Below are 16182 nucleotides of genomic sequence, written 5' to 3' on the forward strand. Positions count from 1 at the left end.
ATCAGTGGTTCCTCCAACAAAAATAAAATACATAGCCGAAAAAATATAAATCGCACGGAAAATTAAAGCTAAGTGACTCATCTTCATTGCGATTGAAAAACCGAAATATGGCGATTTGAAAATTTTGAGAGGAGATGAAATGTTTTTGGATGAGTGAATGAAGTGAAGAATGAGTTGTATTTATAGATGAAAATCACTGTTCATGACCGTTGGAAAAAGGGTAAAAATTTGAAATTTTTTCTTTGTGACCGTTGGGGTTAAATCGAGTGCACCGAAAATCAGTCTGAAAATATCGTATTAAACGATCAATCAAATCTATTAAATTTCATAAAATTTGGATAAAAATAAAAATTATTTTGAATAAATATTTTTTGTTATGATAATAAATTATGCGACGGCTCAGCCGGTCAATGCAGAATAATAAATAAATTATACGGCGGCTCGGCCGACCAATTAGCAATAAACAAAATATAAGGTGGCTCAGTCGACTAGTTAACAACAAACAGAAAATAAAGGCGGCTCGGTCGTCCAGTTAACAATAAATAGAATATAAGATGGCTCGACCGACCAATAAATTAATTAAAATATTAATAAATAATATAGGCGGTATTCCGGCCATTATAACATAATATAAATAATAGTACAGTCGGTATACCGACCATTATAGCAGGGTATATATGATACAATAAATTTTTCCGAATTGCAGAACGATCGTGCTGATAACGTGTTATGAAATAACTTATAATTTATAGTATCGAGAAATTTAAATAAGAGTAGAATTTAATACCCGTAGGAAGTAAATAATACTAATATAAGGGAGAGAGTTTATTATAAGGAAGAAGAAGAAGATGTAATGGTTCTTTGATTATAAACTATTGTTCTTGTTTTTTATTGTGTACAAAAGAGATGGTATTTATAGTAAACAACAATACATAAAATAACAAAGATGGTGCTTAATTTGATAAATGAGTGGGTGATCATAGTGTTTGATGAATAGATGATCATAGTGCTTGAGTTGGTAAAGGAGCTGAAGATCATTTCAAAGTTTATTTTATAACAATTTGACATTTTTTATTTTTGTTTGTCTGTTTCTTTGGTTACTTGGGGTAATTACACCTTTTATTCTTACTTGCCCAAAGTAAATACATGCACAGTTTACTTATTTTTTTCTTTTTTGTTTGTTCTTCTCGAACAAACGTGCTACAGCGTTTTTGAATTATGGATCTATTGTCTTTTTATTATTATAATTAAGCAGTTAAATCCCAAAAAATCGCCTAAAAGTTAGTATGAGAGAAACGTGATAGAAATGATAGTGTCAATTACGCCTAATTACCATGTAGATAGCTAGAAACATAACATGTATGAGAGGGTGAGAGAATAGAATAAAATAATCACTAATCATGCAATATTGCATTTATGGCTTTAATCTGCTTCTGAATCTAAATGATCTCTTCTGATTCAAGATCCAGATTTGCCTTCGTATATGAGCAATGTACCATCTTTTATGTGCATAAACACTTAAAAACGTAATTGCTGACATGTGAATACTGAATACTATGCGGCTGATCTACCGAATGAACTAATTTTATTTAATTAATAACTGATTCACACCCATTAACTACATTAATCAAAATTTTTTTTTCTCTTATGTATATTCGGAGCCGAAATAATGGACCTTATCACCTTATCACCTTCACACCGCATTTGCCGCGACACAATTCTATGTGGGAAAAGCAATACCACAAGTCCACAACTAATATAAGCCAAATATTACATATACATGTATAGTATTTCACCACATTACATATACATGATATAGTATTTCACCAAATTGGTATATATGAGGCTGTATTATACAAAGTCGTGAATAGTTCTACATTGGCTATACCTATATCTACAAGCTCGTGAATAGTTCCTAAATATACTCACATATATGCCAATAAATACACTAGCATTGAGAGAGAGTGTGGTGACTGAGGAAGGTCCACTCACAGCTGGCCAACCTACACATTGTGTAGTAAATCAGCAAAACACACATTAAATAAGAACCTCCAAAACCCCATCCATCAATATCCATACATCTCTCTTCATTCACACGCATATAAATACATACGTATACATACATATAATTCTATATACTATATGATCTTACACCCAAAACTTATTGAAGAAGAAAAGTGGAGAGGGTGAGAGAGGACAAGAAAATGGCAAGAACCCATCTCATTTTTCTTCTTTTTCTAGCTCTTTTATCAAAATCATCGGCATCATCACCATCATCATTGCCTTCAAGAGAGCAAGAGAAGGACAGAATCAAAGCACTTCCAGGGCAACCAAAAGTGACATTCTCACAATACTCAGGCTATGTCAATGTGAATGAATCTCATGGTCGTTCTCTCTTTTATTGGCTCACTGAGTCAACTTCTCCTCACACCAAACCCCTTCTTCTTTGGCTCAATGGAGGTCAGTTTTCTCCATTTCAAATCATTCGTATGCATATCTAAATTATCTCTGTTTTATAGCTTTGTGTAGTTGTATATGTTTAACTGTAGATGTATTTAGGGGTTTCATAGCTCCTTGCTGATTATTTTTCTCACAATCATGCATTTTACACCCGACTATAGTTCTAAATCTACCAGATCAAATCAAACTAAAATAAAGACTGCTTAGAGTAAACATTTTGTAAAATGAAAAATAAAATGCAAAGCCAAACAAAGAACAATATATTACATAGATTAAGATAAGAGATATAGTTATGCATCAAAGATCATTTCATAAGTACAGTCTATCTATTCTTTTGGACAAGGAGACAAAAGGGTATAAAAGAGAAACAAAACAAACATTTAGTCCCATCATAAGACATAACAAAAAGTTAGTCCTAAAACAATTTCATAAGACCACGATTATGAGACAAAACAAAACATATCTATCGGCCATTACATTACTAATTAGTGTATTTATTAAATTAATTAAACAAAAAGTTAAAATAGTTATTTTGGATAAAAACAAACCAATGTCTAACCAAAATAGCAATAGCAGCAGCATCTCAACCACCCCATCTGCCTTTCATTAACTGAACTTGCACTTCCTTTCTTTATCTATTTACATCACATCTTTATTTAATAAAAGAAAAGTATCCCAGACCATTAATATTGCTACATAAGTCCTCCACGAGCTCTGTTCAATCTACCACTCCTTCCCATTTCGACTACTCACGCGCATTGGAGTGAAGGCCCTTATCTCCCACTAAATTACACATCTAAATTTGGAGTATAACATATATATATCCTCATGGTACAGGCGTTACGTGAAGCGCCCTGATTCATGACACTAGAACTTTTACCAGCTTTTGACATATACATTCATGACGGCTCTAAATAGCCACAACAAATAAAACATAATAGTGTTTAGTAGCCGACATGGGACCTCGCTGGGAAACCTATCGTCAGTTTGATTTCGTTAAGCTAATAAATGTAGACTGAATGTAATTTATGTAATTGTCCTATACCCTTATAGAACCTTATTTTAAAATAATTCGCAATGCAATAATAAGTACAGAACACATGAGTAAGCTGATCATATATAGTTTTCTTCCATGAAATGATTAAATGTTGAGACTTCCCTTGTCACTTTCAAGCATCAACTTGTTCTTTTATTAGATGCCTTTGTTCGTCTGTCTCTCCATTAGCTGTGTAAGAAAGCATGACAAAAAGGTGATAAAAACTTATAATATACAGTTATACTGATAAACATTACCAAAAAGCTTACCGACTTTCCCTGTGCATTTAGTTTTTTTTTTAACTAGTTTTGTTGCTTTTCAATTTGTAATAGAAAAGTTGACCTAGGTTTTTATAAGAAAAACGGCTCTTAATATTATTTATTATTTTCATAGTCCCTTTCGAATAGAAGCATGCGTGTTCATGGAGGTTGAGAAAAATGATGATGCCATTCTATAGTTGTGTGAGCACACAACCACACTCACTCACTCCCGCTCATGTTTTCTTGCAACTTTTTTGTAACACAACTTTTGTTTTTTTACACAGAATTATAAAACTATTTTAAATAAAAATAGATAGTAGTTTTATTTTTCGGGACCATGATCCAGAAATATATGCGTCATCAAATATTCTTTTGATTTCTGGCCAATGGTTTTTTTATATTTAATTTAATCACTAGTAGGAAGAAAGTCGGAGCATGCACGAACAGAATGGACCATATTATGGATCACATTTCAACATGGACCAACTTCTAGAAAGCTTATCAAGACATTTTTTTTTTGAAAGCATACTTAAAAATTTATGAAAAGAGTAGTTGAAATATATGTTGAAGATGATGGAAATTATCAAATATAACATTTTATAAAAACAAAATCTACAGGACCAGGCTGCTCGTCGATTGCTTATGGAGCTTCAGAGGAAATTGGACCGTTCCGTATCAACAAAACCGGTTCCAGTCTCTTTCTCAACAAGTTCTCATGGAACAAAGGTAACTAAATATTCATTTACAAACAATTTGTTCTATTTTTGTATGTAAGAAATTATTTTGGAGCTTCGTAATATATATTATGGAACGAGTTAATTGATCTAAACATCGTTTTCTACATGTCTACAATAACAGATGCAAACCTCCTGTTTTTGGAATCACCAGCCGGTGTAGGATTTTCTTACACGAACACAAGTTACGATCTTAAAAGCTATGGAGACGAACAAACAGGTTCAATCTATTTCATTTACTTTATTTTATCACAAATAGTTATAAGTTTGGCATGATAAGCTTATTCTAAAAAAAAATGATTTTCTTCACATTTTTGCATGGAAATTTTGTTTCATGTTGTAATTTCATCCTGTATTATACAGCACAAGACAATTTGATATTTCTTATCAAATGGTTATCAAGATTTCCACAATACAAATATAGAGACTTATACATCGCTGGTGAAAGTTATGCTGGTATTATTACCTAACTATATAGTTTGACTAATTTTGATCGTTTTATTTGTTAAAAGGTACAACAATGATGCAATGATGATTCTTGATCTATATTAATTTGGTATGACTTTAACAGGTCACTATGTACCTCAGCTTGCCAAAAAGATACATGACTACAACAAAGCTTTCTCAAAACCCATCATCAATCTCAAAGGATTCATGGTAAGTTGGTAACTAATAACTAATAAATAGGGTCTATATAGCTCAAATGTAAAATACTGGTCACATTTGTACTTAACCAAAGATTTCTCAATACATTATTTTTCAAGGTGGGGAACGCAGTGACGGACAATGAGTACGACAGCATAGGAACCGTAGCTTACTGGTGGACCCACGCAATTATTTCCGACAAAACCTACAAGTCAATTCTCAAAAACTGCAACTTCACGGCCGATAAAGTTTCCGACGACTGCGACACGGCTGTTAATTACGCCATGAACCACGAGTTCGGTGACATTGATCAATACAGCATTTACACTCCAACGTGCGTGGCCTCAAAACAGAAGAAAACTGGTTTCTTACGTATGAAAAACACACTCTTGCGCAGACGGTTTGTGTCTGGATACGATCCTTGCACGGAGAGCTACGCAGAGAAGTATTACAACCGTAAAGATGTTCAGAGAGCTATGCATGCTAACGTCACAGGGATTCGCTATAAATGGACAGCTTGCAGGTAAACTGTTCGATTTCACCACTTAAAACTCTTGGATTTTCTAGAAGTGAACTAAAGGGTTATTATGGGTTCAATTGCCGTTGGGACTAGTCTACTTAATTAAAAACAGTTAATTTAAAGTGGCTCTGGCTTCGTTATAAAAGATGTTAGAACATGATTAACCCGGAATTCTTAGAGTGCGTTTCTTAGCGGAAGTTAAGAAACAGTTTCTTAATTTCCGCTAAGAACCCCGAGTTAATCATGCTCTAAGAACATCTTTATCCAAGGATACTAGAGGGGTTCTTAGCGTGTGGGTCCCGCGTAGGACCCACTTTTTTGTAAGAAACCGGTTACCAAAACTATCAAATAGTAGTCGGTCCTTAAGGGTTTCTTATACTGTTTGCGAGCCCCAATGACACGTGGCGGTCCGCGATTGGTTCGTTTTTAATTTTTTTTTTCTAAATTCGAAAAAATAAAAAAACAAAAAAAAAAAATTAAGAAACCCCAAATGGGGTTTCTGCGATAATGATGCTCTAAGGGCCTTCAGGTCTAGAACTTGTAGACGATAAAAAAAATGATGTGTAACGATTGTAAAAATGTTTGCTAAAGTGGTTTAGAGTGGTTTTGAAATGCTTTATTGTTCTTGTTTGGGATGGTGCAGTGATGTTCTGATCAAGAACTGGAAAGACTCCGACAAGACGATGTTACCTGTTTACAAGGAACTTGCAGCAGCTGGTTTGAGGATATGGGTTTTCAGGTAAGCTATGGTTTGATGTGATTAGAGATATTGTCACGTCCTACCCCATAGCCATATTCTTGTCGTAGAGCAGACATGGACATATTAAACCCTTAAAACATGCATAACAATGGATTATATTATTTAGAAAAAAAACAAAAAATAAAACAGTGGATTATATTTTTCATTATGCAGTGGTGATACAGATTCGGTGGTTCCAGTGACGGCGACACGGTTTTCCCTAAACCATCTCAATCTCCCGGTGAAGACTCGTTGGTACCCTTGGTACTCGGGTAACCAGGTATATATAGTATACATACACAAAACGTTACATGCATGGATACATATGATATATATAAGGCACTAAGGCAGTGATGTTAATGGGTGGTGATAGGTGGGAGGATGGACGGAGGTTTACAAGGGACTGACCTTTGCAACAGTAAGAGGGGCGGGGCACGAGGTGCCTTTATTCGAACCAAAGCGTGCTCTCATTCTTTTCAAATCGTTCTTGGCCGGAAAAGAGCTTCCAAAATCTTATTAGTAACCTAAACATAGAGTAAGAGAAAATGTCTCCAACAAGCACAATCTAGCCTACCAGATTAGGATTCAATTCCGAGTAAATTAAACTCGGAATTCTTGTTTTTTATTTATTTTATAATTTCTGTTTTAAAGTTTGATTCATTTCCACAATTTGGAAATCATGAAACGATTTGAGAGTATTCAAGGAATTGTTGATATTTTAAAGTACAAGGGTTCAAATATTTCGTCTTAGTTTATATCCAAAACAAAATTATTTATCTCTGATTCATTAAGTAGAGTAAAGAGGTCTAGTTTCTTTTGCGTTGATTCATATACAGAAACAAACTGCAGTTCTCATACCTGAGAGTCGAGTGGGTTGCCTAAGCACTTTAACACAACATCCGTCAAAACATTCCCAGTTCTATGAATATTTTGGGAAGGCAAAAGTTGATTCAAAGGGTATAATGGTCAGTTTTTCAGAATGGGTCCAAATGAGACAAGTACGTGGCATCCAGTCAACAAATATTATACATATACACATACACTCATTGTACACATTACACCAAACCACCGTAGTTTTCTTCTCCCACTGTTTCACTCTTTCTTTCATCAACCCAGCTTTCATTTTTGCTCTCTCTCTCTAGATCCCATCTCTTTCTTTTAATTATCTCTCAACAAATTCTTCTCTACATACCCATTCAATGACAACACCTATATGTGCTTTTTAAATTCAAATCTCTACCAATCATCAAACCCACCTCACAAAGACCATAATAAACCTAATCAATACAAATAAAGGAAGAACTTTTTTTTTTCTTGTATACTAGTCAGCATTTGAATGCCCTTCTGCAACTTCCAAAAGGGTTGCACCACACACACCATAGACAAAAAGTGAAAAAGAAAGAAAATAAATGTTATGAATTCTTTTTCTTCCTATTTTCTTTCTTTCTCCATTTTCTTAGATCACCAGTCCCAGTTTTCTGCTGTTCTGTCTCAATAGACCCTCTCACCCAAAAAAAAAAAAAAAGAAAAAGAAAAATCAAAACTTTTAATTTCTCAATTGGTAATGGGCACCCAGACAATAATGTGGTGTGGTGGCTTCTTCTTTGTGGTTTCTTTAAGTCTTTGGTCAAGTACAGAGTTGTTTCATACAAGACTCTCCCTTTTTGCCCTTCTCTCTTCTTCCCCAGCTTTCTCACCTTCTTCCACATCTCTATCTCTCTCTTCCTCGCTTGTGTTTGCAATTCACTGATCAGATCCGATGAAGGAGATTACTGACTTGGTCGATCCCAGGATCATGTTCAAGCATCAATCCCTTTTGCAGGATTATCACGAGTTGAGAAAGGTAATAGTTGAGACTGTCTGAGTTCCTCCTTTGTTTGTCTCGGTTTCCTCTGGATCTGCACGACATAATTAGGGTTGTGTTCTTATGTTCTGTAATGAATCTGGGTTTGGAACTGTTGGGTTGATTCAAATCTAGCAAATGAATAAAGAAAGTTTTGATTTTTATTGCTGTTCAGGGAACAGAGTATAAGATGAGGAAACTGGAGGTGATGAAGCAAAAACGATCGGCCCTTGATGCACAAGTTAGGTAATAATCCCTCAATCTCTTCATGTGAATTTTAATTACATGACTGAAACACATTCCAACGTTTAATTGGTCTTTTATTAGCTTACTTGAGTGTGTGTGTGTGTTTTGTTTCAAACGATAGGTTCTTGAGACGCAGATACAAACACTTGAAGCAAGACCAAACTCTTGAAACATCTCCCGACACGCTGAGATTGTCCGAATCTGGAGGAGATGTGAAGGTAACAACAAGTGGCAAAAGAAAGAAGCACTCTGGTCCATGGTTTGATTTGAAGCGCAAGGATACAGTTTGCAATGACAATAATGCAAGGAGCAGAGGAAACGAGGTTTTAACTCCACTTCCTGATCTTAACGACAACACTCTGGTGGTCAGCAGCAAAGTCTCGGGCTTTGACCTAAACCTGGTCTCGGTAAAAGCTAAAACAACTTGTGATGATGTTTTATAAGGCTCTTCCTTTTAGTTGGAGTCTTGAGAAATTGATCAGAGCTTGATTTGCTTTTTGTTTGTAGAGAGAAGAAGAAGAGGAGCCGGAAGGGAATGGTGAAGCAACAAAGAAAGTAATGCTTGGTAATGGAATCGATTGCGAGATGAAGTTGCCGATTTGCAGAGACGTGGGGAAAGAGATTAGTAGAGCAGTGAAGAGGAAGGTGTCATGGCAAGATCCAGTGGCTCTAAGGGTTTGAGATTTTTCAAGTGTATGAAGTAGGATTGAGAATATGATTTAGCCCAATATTTTGCACATTATGCTTTATATATGTATACAAGTATAGATGATGAGTTAGCAAGTCATAACTATTCACATGTTCCAACTCTTGTCTTAGTGACAATCAGAACTGGTGACAATTGGTGGTTACATAATCTCGTGTATTGTGTTGTATGTTCTGTCTTTACTCATTCTCTTCATAACTTCATTCTCTGTTCTGTTATATGTGTTTTAGTGGCAAAATAGATAAAACAAAGTAAATTTTATTATCTCAGTTGTCCTAATCTTGAGGTGCTTTGGGTTAAGTACTGCCTTAACGTCACTCAAAATCAACATTGATGATGAAGATAGCCTCAAATTGTCCAAAGCTTAGGGTGCTGGATATAAGCTACTCTTATGGTATATCTCTGATAATGTTTCTCATGATGTGCAAGAATCTGATGGATCTTTCCGAGTTCGCAAGGTTCGAGCATAAGAGCAGTATCAGTCATGTGTAAACTTTATGCTCTATTTATATATATCAGGTTGCAAGTGTTGTATACAATTTTTTAACTGATAAATTGATTAGAGTAAATCACGCAAAATATGTTTAGGAAGAATATCATTAGACTCTTGAGAATTATGTTACAAAGATGCATATTGCTTATATAGTAACTAGGTGTTGTGTCCGCATATGCGGGCATAACCATTTTACAAAATTTAAATATACATTATTTATTTAAAAATCATCATTTTTTAATTATATTGCTTCCAACTATATTTTAGGAAAATTTCCAAAAAAAATTTCATCGACGCTAATCTTATCACCAAATTTTATATTGTCACATTTAAGTATATCTTAACATTTTTTCCTCATAAAACTATATGGTATAATATATTTTTTGGCTAAACATTTTTATACTAAAAACTGATAAGATTATTGTTGGTAACTACAATTATATTACCTTGAAAAATATATAAAGATATATATATATATATATATATATATATGTATGTATGTATATATCAGCTTTTATTGATTTTGGATAATAACAGGTTAATTAATAATTTTTAGATAATGATAATATATAATTAAATTTTCTTTTACTCGATTATTATTTATGCAAGTTTACCTTTTATTTTTGTGTGATTTTATTATTGTATATGAATAAATAACTATCTATATCATGAATAAATATAATTATCTAATTATTAAGCATTTTAAATAAAGATAATTGTTCATCAAATGTAGAATGACTCTAACTACTCTAGTTATTAATGTGATAGTTCAAATCAAAAATATCAATTTGAAACTAATAATATCACAAGTTTATATTAGAGTATATTTGTTTAATTAACTAACTAATATAGTCTGTAAATTTGTATCATTACCAGAACCAACCGATTGAACAAGTCGGTAAAAAAAGTTCATGCCATGTTTTAATTTTGAGCTCATACATTTTTCATTTACTCAGGATTCACACAAATAACGTCCATAAGATCAAAAACTTACATGTACACAGTACACTATAGGTTTTTCTTTTTAGCTATTGAGATGGAGAATTTTAAGGTGGCAAGCAACGTGAAAGTATACCTTTGGTACTGCACAAAATAATAAACAAATAAGAAAAAACAAGTTGAAAAATAACAAACGTACGTAGAACATAAAACTTCTATGATAGAGGAAATACTTCTAACTTACAAAACCTAGATCTAACGTAAGAAAAAAACACAACAAAAGAATACACATATCAAAACAAAAGCAAACAATTAAGAATAACTCAATTAGGTAAAAGCAAACAAAATATCTAAACAAACATAAATCTAAGTGAATGGAATACTACATCAATTTAATCACTCAACCTTCTCGTGATTGGACAACATCTTCTATGTCTTTTACGCTCCTTGATTTTAGATCTTCTTCTTTTTCTTGTTCTTGGACAAACCGAAGCCCGAAGTCCAAAAATTCATATAACAAATTAGTGATGCTACAACCTAAAGGAAACTCAAGTCAAAAAACATAAGAGAATACAATTATATTTATCTAGACAATAGAATCCTTTTTCTATCTCCATAGCCACTGAAAATACATGATATAAGATTCAATATGAACAAAACCAGAAAGAATCACATAATAAAAAAATATTCATATGATATCCGAAGCAATAGGAAGTCACTCAATGTGATATAAACTAAACTAAAATCTAAAAATATAAGAAATGAATAGGTTTTATAATAATATTTTCGTGTGAACAAAAAGATAACAATTGCTTAAATATATACTATAATCTAGCAACATTATATAACTGTTTATTAAGTAAAACTATTAATTATAATTATTAAGCATATGATAAATAACCAAATTAACCAAAATTATGGAAAACATGATAAATAAGCAAAATAATCTAATTTTAATTTGGTATTTTTTTTTATCAATGTTTTTAGATTTGTTTCTATTTTCTAGATCTTTTTTGGATCTCAGTACTCATTGGGCCATACTAAAGATATCTAGATCTTTTTTGGATCTCATACGGTACTCAACGGCTGAGTAAAGATAAAGCCGTCTTGGATTTTATGTTTCAAGAACAAGAAGCGCAGAAACCACAAAGGTAAATATCAAGAAACAAGAACTCTGATCAAGACAAAGGTATAATATTGATCAAAATATGATATACTCTGTTCTAGTCTTCTTAGACATATCAATCTTAACTTTTGCTCTGTATCTTCTGCTTTGCTGTAAGGTTTTGTCTCCACTGAGGGTCACACTCTTTTCTTCTTCGTTCTTGATCAGATGGGATCTACACTCCACCCTGACTGGACAGAATTGATTCGAGAATGTCTCATCGACATCTTCTCACGGTTAAGCATGGGGAAACGATGGAACGGACCGATGCTTGTCTGCAAGAAGTGGATGAACGTTTGCCAAGACACGTCCCTCAACACTATCTTGGATCTAGAAGCTGAGTTTCTGACCTCCACCGATACGACCTACTGGTGGAGTCCTGAGTTCGAGGAAAAAGTTGACACAACCATCCGGTCTGTTGTGGATCAGAGCCAGGGCGAACTCAGGGAGCTTCGAGTCAGGCATTGTACGAATCAGTCTCTCTCCTACGTCGCCGAGAGGTACGTACAGTCTTTATTAGCTTGTGGTGTTTCCATGGAAGTTTTAGTTTGATTAAATCTCGATTTGCAGGTGTCCTAATCTTGAGGTACTTTGGGTTAAGTACAGCCCAAAGGTTAATACTGAGTCTATGAAGAAGATTGCATTAAAATGCACCAAGCTTAAAGAGCTTGATATAAGCTGCTCTTATGAAATATCTTGTGAGTGCATGGAACTAGTTGGTACAAACTGCAAGAATCTTCAGGTCCTGAAACGGAACTTGATGCAGCCTTCAGAGGTGGCAAGGTTAAGGCGTTATGCCTACGTGAAGAAGCAGTATCTATCTGTTGAAACTTTAGGAAACGTTGATGCGTATACGATTGGGAGACACATGCATCAGCTGAAGCACCTGGAACTTCGAAACTCCACATTGACTGATAAAGCTTTTGCTCATCTTTGTAAACGATGTTCGAATCTTGAGTACTTGGACTTGGTCGGGAGTAGGTATCTGACCAGCGTTGGTGTTGCTAATGGTACCTCGAGCTTGAAGAATCTGAAGGAGATCAAGAAACCAGATTTTGCAGCCACTCTGTTCTACTAGTTGAACACATAGTTTTGTTATTTTGTTGGCTGAGTTTAAGCATTTTGGTTTTCTATTCCTTTTTTTCATGACATATACTCTCTTTGCTTAAAAATAATCATATCCTCTTAGTCCACCAGTAAAAAAAAATCGAGACTAATGAGATTCTTTAGGAACAATGCCACCAACATGTATACTTTGTGTCAGCCCAACTGCTTATTTGTGTAACCAAACTAATTTATTTCTATGATACTTAAATTAATAGATGGTTCCAAGTTTTTAAGATTTTTCTCATCATATCCTTTCTTATCATGAAAAAAGTTTCATGGTTTTATAAAGAAGCAATTTTTTTTGTAAAAGAATTTCTTACAAGACGGCAGAATCACCAAAACTAATAGAGTAATAGTTCATCTTTGTTTCCTAACGATATGAGTTAGGACAAGAACATTAAGCTATGCATGAAGTTTCTGAATACAAATCACGAAGTTTTCAACATATAAAGCTTTACAAACCTGCAGGGTGTTTGGATGGAACCTGAAATTCTCGATATCATCTTTGGGTGTAACGCCGTGAACGCAGACAGTGTATCACATTACTTGAATAATTTATAGTTGCTTTGGTTCCGAAAGGAGGCTTATTGGATCATTTATCTATAACATTAATTGGTAGAACATTAGCATAAACATTATATTCTATATTATTCAATCAACATTTGTTAGAAAATCAAAAGTAATTTTTAGAAAATTATGTTTGTATCGAAAAATGTTATTATAAAAACAATTTTACAATTAATATATATATTTTTTAAAATAATATTTCACATTTAAATTAAAATTTAATTACACAAATTAAATTATATTTTTAATGTTAAATATTATTTATAAAAATATTTATTTTAATTGTAAAATTTATTTTTAAAATAACATTTTTGATATAAACAAATTTGTTAATACTATTACATAAAATAAATTAATTATATATCTTTCTTAATTTTATATATTAATATATATATTAGAAATATATTCCAAAGAAATAAATATATTATATATTATGTACTAATATAATAATTTTAAATAACATGTTCATACTGTTCTACCAAATATTCTTTTAAATATAGTTTAATTAAAACATACAATTTTCGCAGCTTACTGTTTATATAGCATACTGCTATTGCTTTATCATCCCTTCTACCAATTAAAGCCTATGTAAACCGAAATATCCCTCAAAACTGTGGAAGATTCTTGAAGAGGCGCAATGGGAACTTGAAAAACAGGCCTAGGAGGGACTTCAAGAGCATCCAAACTTCCTTCCATCATCTCTACAACTCTTTTCATGCATGGTCTATTCGATGGATAAGATTGGATACACCACAGAGCCACCAAGATCATCTTCTTCGTGATTTCTTCTTCTTCTTTGGTTAGGTCATCATCCCCATAAAGCCTACTCTGTTGTTCATTTTCAAGATCATTATAAATCCAATCTGGGAAATAAATCGAGCTAGTGTTTGAGGTAGGGTTTTCGACAGTGTCTTTGTTTGTTGCACCAATCATCTCAAGTACCAGCATTCCATAGCTATAGACATCTGACTTGTGAGACACACCACCATAAACTCTGGAGATCATCTCTGGCGCAATGTACCCTATCGTGCCTCTTGTGTCCAACAGTGACATGATGCTCTCTTTTTTCTCGCAGAGCTTAGCGAGGCCAAAGTCAGAAACTTTGGGGCAAAGATTGCAATCCAACAACACGTTCTGCGGTTTAATGTCGAAATGCACAATCTTTGTTTTGCAGCCGTAGTGCAAGTACTCAAGACCACGAGCAACTCCTAGTAAAATATCGTAAAGCGTTCTTCTCCATTCAGCAATTGATGAGGCCGCGTTTGTGGATATAAATTGATCCAAAGACCCATTCTCTAGAAATTCATAAACAATCATTCTTTTTGATCCTTCATAGCAGAATCCAACCAAAGAAACAATGTTGACATGAGATGTTTGGCTCATACTGGCGACTTCGTTGATGAAATCTTCACCATTGCTCTTTGAGTCCTTCAAAACCTTCACCGCGACCTTACGGCCATCAGGAAGGTTTCCTTTGTAAACAGTTCCAAATCCTCCTTTCCCAACTACACAAGCAAATGAGTTTGTAAACCTCTTCACTTCATTGTAGTGATAATGCTTCAGCAGGGTAAGAGCCTTGAGGGTTTTTCTTCTCTGAGCATTTGATGTTTTCCTCTTTCTGATAAAAAATGCTACGACCCCCAACACCACAAGAATACTTAGGCCATGATTATCCCTAAGAAACCGAATGGGTTTCTTAGTTTAAAAAAAAAAAAAAAAATTAAAAAGCAAACCAATCGCGGGCCGCCACGTGTCAGTGGGGCCCGCGAAAAGGGTAAGAAACTCACTAAGATCGGTTCTTAATTAGTAGTTTTTGTAACCGATCCTTAAGGATTTTGTGGGGACCCACGCACTAAGAAACCCACTAAGGACCCCAGATAATCATGCTCTTACTGTCAGACTCGCAGCTAAGGAAAAAAAAAACAAGATTCTATTAGGGCATTTTATTTCTAAAGTATTTGAAATCAACAGTTTAATTCTTCATGTATTCAATTGACAAATTAAATACTCAAGTATTATATGCATATATTTATTTACCAACTAATCATTGACTACGTAAAATCCCCTATATATTAATTGAGAAGCATTTGAAAAATTAGAACCTTAATTTTATATTAATTAAAAAAAACCCCAAATCCTAGGTGGCACTCTAAATGCCTTTTAAATTTTATTTCAAAGAATTCTAGAGCATCTAATATAAAGTATAGTTTAATCTAATGGTGTCACATTATTTCATAATTATATAACACTAGAGAACATTATATTAACCTAAAATATAATAAGTGTGTATTCTTTCCTTAAATAAAATCTACGGAATTACCTAATATGATTTACATATATATGACAATTAATGATTATGAATAATAAAGATTTGATAACAATTTTTGCATCCTTCTTCATTTTTGTTTAAATTTATATTATTAAAAAAAATTAAACAATTACATTAACCATATAATTAAAAAATTAGATTTTTTTTATATGTTATATTTTGAATTTTTTAAAATGCCTTTAAAATTACAAAAATGAGGAAACCTTATATGTTATATTTTTTTAAAACGACTTTAGAATACAAAAATGAGGACATCTTATATGGTATATTTTTTTTATATGTTAGAATTTTTTTATATGTTATATTTTGATTTATTTTTAAAACGACTTTAAATTACAAAAATGTAAGTTTTCCTTAAGTATACGACTAAAAACATTAAAATGACATGTATCA

General features: G+C 33.2%; 3 protein-coding genes and 1 pseudogene across 5 annotated transcripts; 3 read left to right on the forward strand and 1 right to left on the reverse strand.

The window, feature by feature from the left end:
* Positions 1-2037: 2037 nt before the first annotated feature.
* On the forward strand, positions 2038-6989 carry LOC106301629 (serine carboxypeptidase 24; the record flags this gene model as incomplete). The annotated part of the gene is given in 9 exon segments (XM_013738077.1): positions 2038-2460; positions 4375-4482; positions 4615-4710; positions 4854-4946; positions 5062-5147; positions 5255-5658; positions 6299-6394; positions 6569-6674; positions 6768-6989. Coding segments are annotated over 9 exon segments (1392 nt in total). The 5' UTR covers positions 2038-2204.
* A 523-nt stretch (positions 6990-7512) lies between these two features.
* LOC106303741 lies at positions 7513-9402 on the forward strand. The gene is made up of 4 exons (XM_013740054.1): positions 7513-8237; positions 8413-8483; positions 8605-8890; positions 8991-9402. The coding sequence occupies exons 1-4, from the start codon at positions 8154-8156 to the stop codon at positions 9162-9164; spliced, it is 615 nt and encodes a 204-aa protein (XP_013595508.1). The 5' UTR covers positions 7513-8153; the 3' UTR covers positions 9165-9402.
* A 2304-nt stretch (positions 9403-11706) lies between these two features.
* On the forward strand, positions 11707-12974 carry LOC106303888 (putative F-box/LRR-repeat protein 19). Of its 3 annotated transcripts, none has more exons than XM_013740240.1 (3): positions 11707-11772; positions 11955-12286; positions 12357-12974. In XM_013740240.1, the coding sequence occupies exons 2-3, from the start codon at positions 11955-11957 to the stop codon at positions 12862-12864; spliced, it is 840 nt and encodes a 279-aa protein (XP_013595694.1). In that variant the 5' UTR covers positions 11707-11772; the 3' UTR covers positions 12865-12974. The 3 variants fall into 3 exon arrangements, with proteins under 3 accessions (XP_013595694.1, XP_013595692.1, XP_013595693.1); XM_013740238.1 differs by having other exon boundaries at positions 11709-11810; positions 11905-12286; XM_013740239.1 differs by having other exon boundaries at positions 11709-11810.
* A 1056-nt stretch (positions 12975-14030) lies between these two features.
* The window catches only part of LOC106303437, a 5206-nt pseudogene continuing 3054 nt past the window's right edge, over positions 14031-16182 (reverse strand).

Source organism: Brassica oleracea, chromosome C7 (assembly GCF_000695525.1).
Source record: "Brassica oleracea var. oleracea cultivar TO1000 chromosome C7, BOL, whole genome shotgun sequence".
In the NCBI taxonomy this organism is placed as follows: domain Eukaryota; kingdom Viridiplantae; phylum Streptophyta; class Magnoliopsida; order Brassicales; family Brassicaceae; genus Brassica; species Brassica oleracea.

Coding starts and splice junctions, on each gene's coding strand:
- LOC106303888 (XM_013740240.1), top strand. CDS start 11,955: ATGGGATCTACACTCCACCCTGACTGGACAGAATTGATTCGAGAATGT. Junction 12,287..12,356: donor CTCTCCTACGTCGCCGAGAG/GTACGTACAGTC, acceptor CTCGATTTGCAG/GTGTCCTAATCTTGAGGTAC.
- LOC106303741 (XM_013740054.1), top strand. CDS start 8,154: ATGAAGGAGATTACTGACTTGGTCGATCCCAGGATCATGTTCAAGCAT. Junction 8,484..8,604: donor GCCCTTGATGCACAAGTTAG/GTAATAATCCCT, acceptor TTCAAACGATAG/GTTCTTGAGACGCAGATACA. Junction 8,891..8,990: donor TTGACCTAAACCTGGTCTCG/GTAAAAGCTAAA, acceptor TTTTGTTTGTAG/AGAGAAGAAGAAGAGGAGCC.